The sequence below is a fragment of the Delphinus delphis genome, chromosome 10 (assembly GCF_949987515.2).
Source record: "Delphinus delphis chromosome 10, mDelDel1.2, whole genome shotgun sequence".
In the NCBI taxonomy this organism is placed as follows: Eukaryota; Metazoa; Chordata; class Mammalia; order Artiodactyla; family Delphinidae; genus Delphinus; species Delphinus delphis.
In genome coordinates this window covers 13,315,456-13,329,211 of record NC_082692.2, presented here as the reverse complement: position 1 = coordinate 13,329,211, position 13,756 = coordinate 13,315,456, and the positions used below count along the sequence as shown (strand labels likewise).

General features: G+C 41.7%; 1 protein-coding gene across 1 annotated transcript; it reads right to left on the bottom strand.

Annotated features, from left to right (window-relative positions):
- Positions 1-1,527: 1,527 nt before the first annotated feature.
- On the bottom strand, positions 1,528-13,515 carry RBM24 (RNA binding motif protein 24). Its single transcript, XM_060021582.1, has 4 exons — positions 13,155-13,515; positions 11,917-12,040; positions 10,407-10,461; positions 1,528-3,663 (listed from the first exon to the last, which is right to left on the bottom strand). Exons 1-4 carry the CDS (start codon positions 13,320-13,322, stop codon positions 3,300-3,302), a joined length of 711 nt encoding a protein of 236 aa, XP_059877565.1. The 5' UTR covers positions 13,323-13,515; the 3' UTR covers positions 1,528-3,299.
- Between the last annotated feature and the right edge of the window lie 241 nt (positions 13,516-13,756).

The following is a 13,756-nucleotide window of genomic DNA, read 5'->3' as shown; positions in this document are numbered from 1 at the left end:
TTCATTAGAAATTAAGAACTTTTATTTATTTTAAAAATACATGCTTTAGCATTATAAAGTCAAAATCTCGCCCTCTCTATAACTGCTAATATTGATCAGTAAATACCTCCAAGAAAGGTATAGTCAGGGATCCATGGACTTTTGACTCCCCTGAGTATGGCTATTTCTGACAAGCTTTTCCCAGAACCTATTTTTAATTGATAAATCAAATAATGTTTCATTTTAAAGCTCAGCAATCAATACATGACTTACAGAGGACAAAAGTGACCTTTTGTAAATCTGAAACATTAAATGTTGAACTTGTCTTTTGAAATAATCATTGATGCATTGGCTGAATTAAGTAACTTAGAAAATTATTTTATTGATCCAAGATAATACCTTGGGGTGCAATAAAGTCTCTCCCCAGGGATATGGTGGTATCTATTTTCTTTGGAAAATTAAAGGCAGTTAAGGTTGGAGATGATGATGGCTCTAAATAGGATGATAGTTATCATCAAGTACAAAGTCTGGGACCTCCCTGGTGGTCCAGCAGTTTTGATTCCGTGCTTCCAATGCAGCGGACACCAGTTCCATCCCTGGTCAGGGAACTAAGATCCCACATGCCGTGTGGCCAAAAACAAACAAACAAATAAACAAAAATAGAAAGCATGATGGAATCTGTTATTATAACTTTCTGCTGCTTATAATTTTTGAAAACTAATGGAATTCAATAAAAGATATCGTATCATGCATTTGGGAAATATTAAGACCAAGGGACCAACAGACAATCCATTCCATAATTAACATAACATGTATACTTTAAGACAATATGACAGTCATTCATTTGATGTTCTAAGACACACATTATTAGATATGGCCACATCACTGTGGACAAAAATTAAAAAATAGAAACATTCCAAGAGGTGACTTCCTCTTTGGTTAGCTTTCACTATAGGGCATTACAACAAGTGCTACCAGTAATCATTTATCTAGATAAATAGTAATATATTTGACTGTGCCAAGTAGTTGATATACTTTAATACTTAAATAACCATGTAAGATAGGTAGTACCGTCCAACATGATAGACGAGAAATCAATAAAAACCTCACCCCAAAAGTGAACTACAAAAAGCAACGTGTTCCATTCACATTGCTAGTACCTGGTACAGGCTAGCATCAAACCTCAGTTTACCTGATCCCAGCATCACTGTGCTACCCCAGCTTCGAGTTGACTGTTCCCGTCTACAGCCCACTCCTTCCAAGCAACCTTCACATAACCAAGTATCACTGCCATGAATCGTCCTTTAGGGTTCACTATTGGGGGAGGACCTATATCATTTGCTAAATGTAACGCAGATACTGAGTTAATGAAATTTACTTAAAAGGTATAAAAGCAGGGCATCTGGGAAGCTTTCTGCTCACTGAAAATGTTACCTGTAAATCACAGCCATTAATTCTAGTTAAAGGGAGAAATCATTCCACTTTTACAACAAAATTAGAAACAACCAATGCAACAAAAGTTTTTAAAAATTATATTTAATACAAGTGAATAGATTAGAAGATCTGAAATGTTATAAAGCAATATACACAATGAATAAATAATTTGCACAGGAGAGTCATGTCTACATTACATAACACTGTCTAGTATGGGAATACTTAAAGTAAATCCAGTGATAATGGAGAAAGTCCATAAAAATGCTAACCTGTCTTCCCTTGTATGAAATTGTTCAAGTATAAAAATCCAATACAGTGTAAAATAGTATTCAATTTACTTTAAGAATAAAAATTGCAAGTATTGCAGTTTCAGAAGAAAAATGTAAAGCAGCATTTAAAAACTACATAAACTACATAAGAAGAGTGTTAAACTAATGAAGTACCAATAAATGAGAGCTACACGAGCAAAAATCAGAGAAGGAAGCATGAAACTAGCAATAGGTCCTGTTAAAAATTAAAAAAAAAAAAACCCTAAAAACTAAAATAAACTAAAATGTGTTAATGTAAGAGTACTCTCTTATACAGTGCACATATGAATTTAAATAAATCCAAGTCAACATCTTTAGTTGAATAGGTTAATATTTAATATGCTACATCTAGACCTACTAAATAATTTATGCCATGAGATGAATACATAATTTTACAGTGTCACATCTAAAGTTCCTTTCTTTAGAGTGCAGCATAGTAAAACTTAAAAATAAATATCTTAAATAGCATTACTATTAAGGCACAGTATAAACCACATTATCATTAATTGTTGAAGAATTGTAATCTCAGTAACCTTGTTGTCTCATGTACTGTATTCACTAATAAATAGTTTTAAATATGACTCTGAAATAGATACTAAAAAGTGTAAAATTATTTAAAAAGGGAAAAAAATAAATGTCCTTAAGACAGTTCTTAAGGGTTTAGAGTCTGCAAACTTTGCCCGCCTTTAATCGTAAGCCACGAGTCGACACAATAAATAGAAAGAGAAGGCTGTTGTAGTAAAAGCCTGATCCTATTTCAGAATCAGAATTGCTGACACCAGCAGATACAAGTTTCCCAAAATTGAAACAGGATGGGGAGAGGGATTAGAATGTGACAAGCTCATCAAACAAGCACAAGTGATGTGTTCTTTCCAGAACTGTGTGTGTTATTGATTGTCTGTACAGCTGTTGCACCCATTCATTCCACATCACTTGTTTCACAGTCCCACTCATCCACTGGGTAGATGAGAAAATAGCTTTGGTGCCTGTCCACCATTTCACCCACTGCCATGCTCCTAGACTGATTGTTCGATGCCCATTTTTGAGAGTAAGAACATTACCTTCTTGAAAAAGTTCTCTAGGCCATAGTGACTGCTAAAATTGACAATCAGTGCTTTCACCATTTTTTAAAAAAAATCTGCTTTTAAATGTAATTCAAGCTACATATTGCTCACTCTGTATTCCCTGGTTCAACTGGATTCAAATAGCATTTTCTAACTGGTAAAAGGCAGTTTGCTTCCCTGATACTATAAAAAGAGCAAAAGTAAAAATCCCGTTATAAAAGTGAAGTTCCATTGTTCCTCCTGCCACCGTTTCGTCGCGGCCTTTTACTTACTCAGGCTCTTTGGGATTGACTTCCAAAACTGCGCCCACTCCCCTCCTCATTCTCATCTCTTTCACGTCTAGAACTACTACTGGAGTATTAAAAAAAATAATCATCATAATTCTGCTTCACAATAGCATAGCTTTTTTTTTTTTTTTTAAAGCTGTTAAGTCAATGTTAACTCTTATTAGCTACTGAAAATTGGGAAATCGGGAGGGAAAGAGGAAACAATTCGACTTTGATCAGGTTCTGGCCTATTGCATCCGATCTGTTTGCAGCTGCTGAGGCTGATACTGGCCAAAGGCAGCGGCGGCGGCAGCTGCGGCGGCGGCGGCGGCCGCGGTCCCAGGTGCGGCGGCGGTGATTGGCTGCTGCACCGCGTAGCCGTAGCCCCCGGCCGTGACGTAGCCAGCGGCAGCCGGGGAGGCTGCGTACGGGTACTGGTCGTAGGCGGCGGCGGCGGCGGCGGCTGCGGCGGCCGCCGAGTACTGTGCGTACGCGGCTCCCGTGTAGTCAATGTAAGGTGCGGTGGAGGCGGCCGCTGCGGTCGGCTGGACGTGCGGGATGACCACTCCAGGCTGCACAAAAGCCTGCGGATAGACATAGTGGGCAGGTATCCTGTCGAGAAACGGAAAACAGAGTCAGGCAGGAGTTGCCTCCTGCCTGGAGCATGGCTTCTTCCGAGATCAGACCAAACTCAAATTTAGTGGTTATTATGAGCATAGGGTTGCCACAATATCGACTTGCCAGTCACCTGTGAAAGTACTCTGGCGGGAGCCCAAATCATGGAGTGCCCCAGAAGGAATTCAACAACGAAAATAGGATACCCTCCCTGCCAGAATTTTGATTCAGGATCATTTTGGAACCAAGAAATGGCATGGAGCCAAAGTTTGGAAAAATAAATCAAGTTTCAGGAGGGCCTCGCACAGAGGAGGTATTTAATAAATGCTGAATTGAGTTAAGACTTGAGAAAATTTTGTGGTGAGTTCGTTCAACAAAAACGGTTTAGACAATAGAAAAATTCTTAACCGTGAAACCAGGAATCCAAAGGGAATCTGTGATCGGTCAATTCCATAAGGGTGATGGCCGGTTTCTCAAAAACTACAGTAAATTTCAACAAAAGCCGTGTGTTTATTATCATGGCAACCCTACTGGAAATTGCTATGCAGACTCAGCACACATTAATCTCTCTGCAACCTCAGTCACCCTTATTAAAGATAATAATAATGAAAAGAGAAGCAGGCGCCAAAATAAAAAAGGAGTTTAAAAGATCACAAGTGTGGTAAACACAGCAGAATCACACTTCTCAAACGAACTGTAGTGCAGCTCACTCTATCACAAGAGGCTGTTGTGGGAAGCTACAGAAATGCTATTAACATTCATGGCAGTGATTCCCAAAGAGATGTGCAGCACGCTTTTGGTCTTTCTTTCTTTCTTTTTCTCCATTAAATTCGTAAAGACACAAGGGTCAATCAAACCTGTTTGACTATCAGGCAACTGAAGGTCAGCCAGCTTGTTTATCTCTATGCAAGACAGACAGAAGGGGTTTTGGGGAAATGATGAGGTTGAGGGAAAAGGTAGGGTCAGGGAAACACAACTAAATATTTCTAAAATTAATATCAACTTAAAAGGATTACATAATAAGAGTAAGGAAACTTTTTTTTTTTTTGAGCATCTACTAAGTCTTGTTTTATCCTCTAACTCAACAGAAATAGACTTATTAGCATATCTGTTTTAAATCTTCCTTACTGGTAGATATTTTATACAAATCAATTCTATTATGGTGTATTATCCTGCAAAAGTTCTAGAAAGTGAAACAAAATTGAGTACCTTCTAAAATGATACATTCAGAGGTCACATACAAGACACACTCCAATGGCCTCACTTAAAAGTTAATTTTGTTAAAAAAAAAAAAAAGAAATCACAAGAGGTATTTTAAAAAACCCATGCATCTCAGTTCTCACTCTTGCGATTCATAACTGCCCAGTTAAAACGCTACTGTGAATATCTGATTTATTTTCATCCTTCTTTAGAATAATCTCCATCAAAACCCCCTGTATTTCTAAAAATATGACACCATAATGCCATCTGGTTGTTGCCAAAAGCAGCTTACAAGAAGTACAAGCACAAGTAACAATCTTTGAATTTTAAAGAACTCAAAACAGAAAACTTCATATTTAGATTATGAAAACATAAATTTTGCTTTGCCTTTTCAGAGTTTTACTGAAAGCACTCATTAACCAACATCCATGGAAAAGATGAATTTATCACAGAGGGTAGTGAACTTTGACCCCAATGATAAAAATACACTCAATTTTACTAGACTTGTAGATCTTTCCCAGTGCCAGGAGAAACGACGTCATCAAGTGTTTCTGAGGACACTTAGAGATGTTCTTAATTGCTTGTCAGAAACCAGACTCGTGGTCATGCACACACTCAGAACTTCTCTGCAGGTCAGGTGACTGGCTCGTTCAGAGCGACAGGTGTGGCTTTATGAAACACCGTCCCTGGAGGCCGCCGTGTCCACGATGTGCAGACACGGATAAGAAAGCCTTACTCATGCCAGTTTACATGTGGTGATGGACAGCAGGGGCTGCAGCCGGGCTATTTTTGATCCTGTCATGCGACAAGGGTTTCCAGCGGGTAAAATGTCTTTATAAGGCCAAAGTAAAACATCTATCAGCTCCAAAGGCCAGCCAGTATGAATCTCACTGATACTGAAACATTAACCCCTGTGCTCCCAAAGTTCCAAAGACAACACGACAGCTGCTAGGCTTGTATCTCTAAATAAAGGTGGTAACTGAAAATAAGTTTAGCCTACAAAAAGGCAGGATAAAAGTGTGTGTGTGTGTGTGTGTGTGTGTATGAAGAATGCTTTAAATGATACATAGGCAGCGTTGCTTACAGGACTCTTGTCTCTGCGTTTATTTTACATTAATAGTTTTCACTTGAAAATGCCAACCAATGAGTATAAAGTTCCTTAGACTATCAGAAACCTACATGAAGTCTGGCAAGGGTTAGGAAGCTATCTAGCAGGCAAATGAAACCCTAGACTTTTTAAGGCTTAGGGAAAGGAGAATCCAGAAGACCACGGAGAGACTAAAATAGTTCAGAAGGCAGGCAGAATCGGACTAAAGGGTGAGGCGGCACTTCTGAAACAATTCCTGTATTAGGAGCTCTTTTAATAGCCTGCGGAGCCCATTAAGGCAATTTGGGAATCTCCCTCCTGCTAGAGAGCTACCAACATCCTTTCCCTCAGTGAATCACAGAATGTAAATGCCTAGCAGAAATAAAAGCACCAGAGCAAAGCCGACACTTCGGACAACTTTCAAAGAAAATTTACTATGTTTTCCTTTTCTTCCTATCTCTTCAGGTCCCTCTGGCATCTCTCTGTGACTTTTGACATCCTAAAGGGTTTCCTCTTTCAACCTATCACATAAACTGCTGACACAGGCTGCATCTCATTCACTTGTTTAAAGTAACCTAGGTCCCTAACATCCTACCAAACTAAGTGCAAACTTCTTAAACTTTGGCATGCCAGGCCTTTTATACTTCTGGCTCCAAAATACTTTTTCCAGTATTTCTTCTCACCTTTCCTTGAACCCAGGTCAGCTGGGCTCCTCAATGTTTCCTGGACATACCATACACACCTAGAGCTTCACCTTCGCTCGCGACATCCCTCTGTCAGGGATGCCAATCCTCACTCCATCTCTACCTGTTGAAATCGCAATCCTATCTACCCCAGCTCTACCACTCACCACGTGTAAAGCCTTCAGGAATTTGCTTCACCTTTTTAGTCTCATGTATTTCTCATAAGTGAAATGAACCTAATATTTCCAATCCTAGTATTTCCAACCCTGAATTGCTGTGCATTAAATAAAATTATCAATGTGAAGAGCCTACAGTGAGGAATATATTCATTGCAAGAGTTCCCTATCCTCCATCATAGTTTAAAATCTAGGTCAACTTCTACCTCTTTCATGAAGACTTCCTGGATCCCACCAACCTGATGTCTCTCTGCCTTATCTGAAGCCATATAGACAGCCCTTCTGGGCGCTTCTCAGTTTTCTTACTAGATTATAAGAGAGAGCCAGGTTGTGTCTTTCAGACTACAGCTTGACACAGAGGAAAGAACATGGCTTTGGAGGCCATGATTCGGAACCTAGAACCAGACTCTATCACTTAGTAGTCCCTGAGGGAAGTTAATTAACCTCTCTGCATCTCAGTTTTTCACCCATGGAAAGGACATTAACAGTGCCTTCATCAAATAATTACTGTGATAATTAAATTATATAATTTATGTAAATCCCTTATCAGTACCAGGCAAGTAGCAGGTGTTCAGTTAATGTTAATTACTGTCCCTTCTGCTCCACGTAGTGGACAGTATAATACTTATTATGCGTTAACACAACTAGAGTAAAACTTAGCACTTAAAGGAGTACTAAGTGCTAAGGTTAGCACTTGAAGGAGTACTCCTTTAAACGTAGCACTTAAAGGAGTACTAAGTGCTAAGTACCAAGTACTAAGTGCTAAGTGCTAAATATTTACTAAGTAAATATTTAAGTGTATTTCAACCTGATCTAAACTAGCCCAGAATTTTCTACTCAAGATCCATAGGCTCTCCTCTCCAACGTTTCAATAAGAAAATGATTCTTTCAAATATAAAATATTTATAAGATATTGTTTAGCAAATCCACAAATTTCTGTACATCTGCCCACTGTGTTACATCAGAAATTCCTTCAGGCCAAGGTTTTTCTCTTTAAAGGCCCAGAGTAACCTGGGGGCCATTTAAAGACCATATAAAAAAATAGTTCCTAGAATTTCAAACAAGTCAAGTAAGATTAAAAATTCTCAGGCTTCTTTCCAGGCCTAAAAATAAGAACGTGTGGCATCAAATAGAATTTAGGATGACCAGGTGTGATTTGTTAGGTACAGACTCCGGGAATTAGAGCAGTGTTAAGAATCCCTTAAAAAAGAAAGAGAAGGCTTGCTTGGTCTATTTGGAATGCTATCTATTTCTAATCAAGTTCAAACAATTTACGCAAACAGTAATAATCACCATCCTTTATAAAGACAGCTAATATTAGAAGGGATGAAAAACCAAAGGTTACTATCAAAATATGCTTCATTTAAAATTTCCATATGACACATCTTATTCTGGTTGTTATTGCCCTTGTGCTACTTTCTTTCTCAAGGATCTATAAGGACTACCACAGCCTGTCCAAATTTCTACTCTAGCTCTCAAGACCCTCCATAAGAGTCTGGTTTCTCCACGCACTGAGTCTTTTCTCCTCTTTGCCTTTGCTGAGCCTCCCCTCATCTTACACCCTTTAGACGTGTCCCTTCTTCCTTTTACCTGTCCAGGACCTACCCACTGGTCCAAGTCTAGCTCCAGTCCTCACAAAGCCTTGTCCAACTCCTCCAACTCACCTATTTTCTTGCTCTTCTGAATTCCTTTTATACTTAAAATAATACCAAGTAATTTAGCAATTAGTAGGTCCTGATTCGTTTGTGTTAGTTTGGCTTCCCCAACTAAAGTGCCATCGCCTTATTTTGTACCATCCACTGGCACAGAGAGAACTACTCATATGCTAATACCGGTTGATCAGTTTAGCTGTATTAACAACTGTCTCAAGATTATGCATGTGAGATCATGACTAAGTTCACCATCACTTCTTAAGATGTATGTTCTCGTCCCCGATTCTACCTTAAACATAGTCTAGACCAATGAGAGGGGGATCCACAGAAGTAGTTGGACCCATCAGCCCACTGTTTATCATCAGTATCTGGAATGGTTTGGATGTGGCACTGATAAATCGTTATGGGTATACGAAGGCCCTTTCTAATCATATTGGACAGAAGACTCTTCTACGGCTTCAAAAAAAGTAAGGGTTGTCAGTAAGTGAGCTCTCGATATGGTAAAGGGAAGGTTATAAAGAAGGTATTCGTGGAAAGTATAACTTGACTCTTCCGAGTCAATTTATTATTACTTTTTTGGATCTATTCTTGGAGACACATAAGGTAGACATCTGTCTTTGTAGGTAGAATCCAACCTTCCAGGTTACACATGTAGATGTTCAGGTGCTAAGCTAGAGAAGAAACTATTGTCGAGGATGAAACACTTCTAAACAGTTAGAATATTTAAAAAGAGAGTGTAAATCTCTGGCATTAGAGTTACAACCATGTTGATCAGGTAGAAAACAGCCAAATCAGACCCTAGGTGTTTGGAATAAATTGAGGTAGGTGGGGATCTCCCACCCATACCGTGTCTGAATGGAAGGGAACTGGGGGAGCTTGGATGAGGAAAGCTGGTAATCACAGAACCCACAGAACACAAATATAAGTAGGCTGTTCACCTGAGTCAGGTCTGAAGGTGAAAGTCAGTGCTACTCTACTCAAAAACCTGGCCAGTGTTAATGAAATCTGATGAGAGTTGTTGAACCTTTACATTAGAAGGCCTAGAAGTGGATATACATTGCCAAAGAAAGAACCCCATTCCCAGAAAAACACCCCAGTAAAACAGAAACTTAGGACATGCAAGCGATGAATCTGTATTCTTACAGAGGGAAATCACACCATTTAGCACTCACTACAAAAATATGGTTAAATGGAAGTCACAGGCTACAGCTTAAAAGCAAGGAATAAAAAGGCCCTTTGCTTCCCATGGCAAAGTCAAAAGTCAACACCCGTCAACACCACCACCAAAACCAAAAACACAAAGAGCCCCTTCCCCGAGGAAAAGAAAACACTTTCACTACAGCTCTTTTCATAAGTAAAAAAGCACACAGTTTAGCTATCAACACCACTTCATTACTGTAATAAATAAAATAAAGCACACGGAGGTCTATTGACTATTGTGAAAAATAAAACAACAACAGCAACATCCATGCATCGTTAATCACCATCTGAGCTTGTGTGTCTGAGTCTACTGGTTACAGAGTTTAATTCCAAACAGAACTATTCCACCTCTTATCATCGTATCCTTCTGATCAGTTAGCTTAACTGTATACGAGCCCTGTCAGGTTAGAAAGAGATAAATACAATTGAGTCAAGTTGAACAGTAGTAATGGTGTTGGGACACAATCGTCTGGTACACAAGTCATACCTGGTATTTTTGTTTTGTTTTGTTTTGTTAATCATGAGCTCAAATGTGTCTGTTTTGGAGGCTGCATACTTGGTCAGATAACTTGACTCATCTAAAAATATTTATTTTATCAGCATTCAAAATACACAAACATATATAAATATGTATAACCGGGAACAATCTGTGACATGATGGTCTTATCTGGATATAAAAAAGAGGCAGGTTAACAAATGATATCCATATTGAAACTTAGGAGGGCCTGATTAATTGACTTACCCAAAAGGTCTTTGTATAAGGGCTGGATGAAGCTGTTGAACACCAAAGGCAAAACCTAACAATAAAACATACCACATTCTCTATTTGTGCATGGTTAGGCATTTATTACTTCTACACATAAAATGCAATCACACCTTTCACTTAGAATAGGTAATCATTCTTTTAATACTTTAGAGAAAATAGTATACGTATTTTTAAAAGTCATTTTACTAATGTTGTTGTTGATCTAAATAAAAATTTTAATAGGCTACAAGTGGAAACTAAAAATGATCTGCAAAGTTTAGTTGACAGACACAGAATACGACCTTAGAAAATCAGACATAGAGAAAGTTCTTGTGGAATGAAACCAAGAACAATAGGACTCGATAATGAAGTTACATGTCACAAATCTTCCTACAATTCTGAATCATGATCTATAAAAAAGCCTTTTTAATTTGGAACATTCTGGAATGCTTTGGACAATGCTTTGTAAGGTTCTGGATTTTACAGATTATAGTATTAAAAATTCACAAAACAAACTCTTCTTTCTTTTCTGGATAGCGTACACAGACACACACACACACACACACACACACACACACACTGTATTAGACAAATACATGTTTTTCAATGCTCACAAATATTTGCACATGCACTCCCTTTCTTGACAACCTAGTTTCCTAGTAAATCTGTTTGAAGTGTCCACCTCTTTCCAAAATTTCAGATGCACAGACTTAAGAATGAAGAGTACACAACTTACTCAAAATTGCATGCCCAAGAAAAAGATGACATTTGTTCAAGAGTCGATTCACAATTATTTGTGCTCGTGCACAGGGCAGTGTTGTAAACCATTCAAGAGGTCATGTTTTCACATAAACAAAATTCTCTCCCTTTTGGTGACTAATAGCTATGTGACTTTGGAGTAAACCCCTTCTCATCTCTGCATCAGTTTCTTCATCTGTGACATAAGGGTCCTGGAGTGCATGAAATCTCTTCATCCTCTTTCATTACTAATATATTCTGGGACTTTATTTTGAACATTTACCAGCCAGGCACCACCACCCCTATGCTTCTCTTGGCTCAGTGTTCCAGCTGAATTGCCCGCTCTGAACACAGGGCAACGGGTGGCAAAAGGAGAGACAACACTAAGAAGTATAACCAGTTGGAGTTGACACATTTGGCCCATAGCATCCACATGTGAATGATCTACAAGTGGCTAAAAACCAGACAGTGAAGAGTGAACTATGATTGTATATAGGAAACAGATGAGTCAAGCTCAAGCCTGGGTGTGTGCAAACTGAACTGACCCCCAAGATCTATTTTTTGCCCACAGGTACATTTCAAGTCAGGAAAGGAGTGTTTACAACTCTCATCTACCTTTAATGCCTTGGTAGAATAACCAGCCACAGCTCACCTTTACTAAACATCTACAGATTCTCAGGGAACTAGTGTCTTCCCAATCAGGGATTCATTCTATTCAGAAGGGGGGGGGTCTCTAGTTGGGGGTGGGGCATCGAGGGACATTGCTCACCTGGTTGCATGATCCTTGGTTTTGCTCCCAAGTATGCCAGATTCACATTGGCCTTCCTGCCATCAATGATGGGGTTGGGATCCTTGCAGGCTCTTTCGGCAGCAGCCCGGTCAGCCATGGTGACCTTAGCAACATACACACACAGACATACACACAAAGCTCTAAATCAACCCCTGAAGAAACCAACAATCGCACTGGAGAAGTCATTCCTGTTAATAAAACTGAGGGGCGGGGGGTCTTAAACTTTTTCTTTCTTTCTTTTTTGGGGGGGGGCTGGAACTTATCCCTTGATCCTCCATCCAAAACAAAACAAAACGAAAGAAGAAAACAGAAAGGAGGAAAGAAAGAAACACCGCCTTCTCACCCCCCAAAGTTCTAAGGGTGCTAGTAGGGCCTAGCAGAGATTTGGAAGCCTGAATTCTGTCTTAGAACTCCTCCAGATTCCCCCTCCGCCGACCATTCCCCAGGTCCCTACCCGGCCTGAGAGGCACTGTTTGCTTTAAAGAAAGACTAGCCTCACATCCGGCCGGTGTTCCCAACCCCGCAAACACTCCCCAGCGACAATAGCTATTGTCCTACGCTGGGGCTCCCGGCTCCTCGGCAAATGAATTTGCTCGCTGAAATCTCCAGGAAGGTTACTATGCTCTCTTTCATTTCGGCAAAGAAAGAGCCAGAGGTTCATCTTTTAAAAGAACTCATCTTTGCAATTAAAAAAGGGGTGGGGAGGGGTGGCATAAGAAGAAAAGCCCCAGACCTCCTGGGGTGTCCCCTCCCTGCCCCAGCCGGAACGCCAGGAAGACACACATATTTTTACAAAGCAACAGCGCGCTTAACGACCAGCTTCCAACCCGGGAGTGCAATTCTTAGGGGCTACGGCCCCTCCCTCCCAGACCTCCGCACCCCCAAATCCGGCAGTCATCACAGTTCTCTCCCTCCACCCCTGCTCCGCCTGTCCCCCGACACCGCAGCGCTCTCGGTCCCCTCGGAACCCCGCGAGGCAGGCGCCGGCCCTCCCTCCCCAGCTCCGCCGCGCGCAAACTTTCAGTTCAGCCGGGAGCGAAGAGGCAGCGCTGGTCACGTCCGCTGGGGTCCTCGCGCGGCCACGCCGAGCCCCTCACTCCCAACTCCGACCCCTCGGGCCAAGCGCCACTCTGTCCCTCCCCGCCCCCGTGGTCCTCTGTTTCCCCGCCGAGATCTTTATCGCCCCCTCCACCACCATCCCCATCCGCGCAACTTACAAATCCATAGCCCCGGGACTTGCCCGTCTGCCGGTCGGTGATGACCACCGCCTCCTCGATCTCGCCGAAGACCTCGAAGTACTTGCGCAGGCTGGCGTCCGTGGTGTGGTAGGGCAGCCCCCCGACGAAGATCTTGGTGTACGTCGTGTCCTTCTGGGTCGTGTGCATCTTCGCGCCCGCCCCGCGGCTCGGGCTCCGGCTCCGGCTGCGGCTGCGGCTGGGGCAGCGGCTGCGCCTCCTCCTCCGGCTCCGCGTCTCCCGCACTCTTGCGCGGCCGCCGGGGGCTGCGGGCGAGCCCGGGGGCGAGGACGGCGGCGAGGCGGGGTCGAGCGGCCGGGGTCGGCCGAGGGCGCGGGGCGCGCGGCTGCCGAAGTCGCCAGCAGCCCCGGAGACCTGACTTCGCTCTCTCCTCCCGCCCCCCCTGCCGGTCACGGTACAAATTCTCCGGATCGTCTGGGTTAGGCTCCGGTTCTGTAGGATGTGCAAACGGTTTCCACTCACCCGGCGGGGAGGCCAAAGCTGAAAAGGGAGGGTGGTCCTCAAGCGAAGAACTGGGTGCGTTTAGAGGTAGATTTTTCTTCCCTAGAAATTAGGTAGGTGTC

Excerpts from the sequence above, each read along its gene's own strand:
- RBM24 (XM_060021582.1), bottom strand. The coding sequence starts at position 13,322 with ATGCACACGACCCAGAAGGACACGACGTACACCAAGATCTTCGTCGGG. Across the intron at positions 12,041-13,154 it reads AGTCCCGGGGCTATGGATTT|GTCACCATGGCTGACCGGGC; the intron begins GTAAGTTGCGCG and ends TATGTTGCTAAG. Across the intron at positions 3,664-10,406 it reads CTTATACAAAGACCTTTTGG|GATACCTGCCCACTATGTCT; the intron begins GTAAGTCAATTA and ends GTTTCTCGACAG.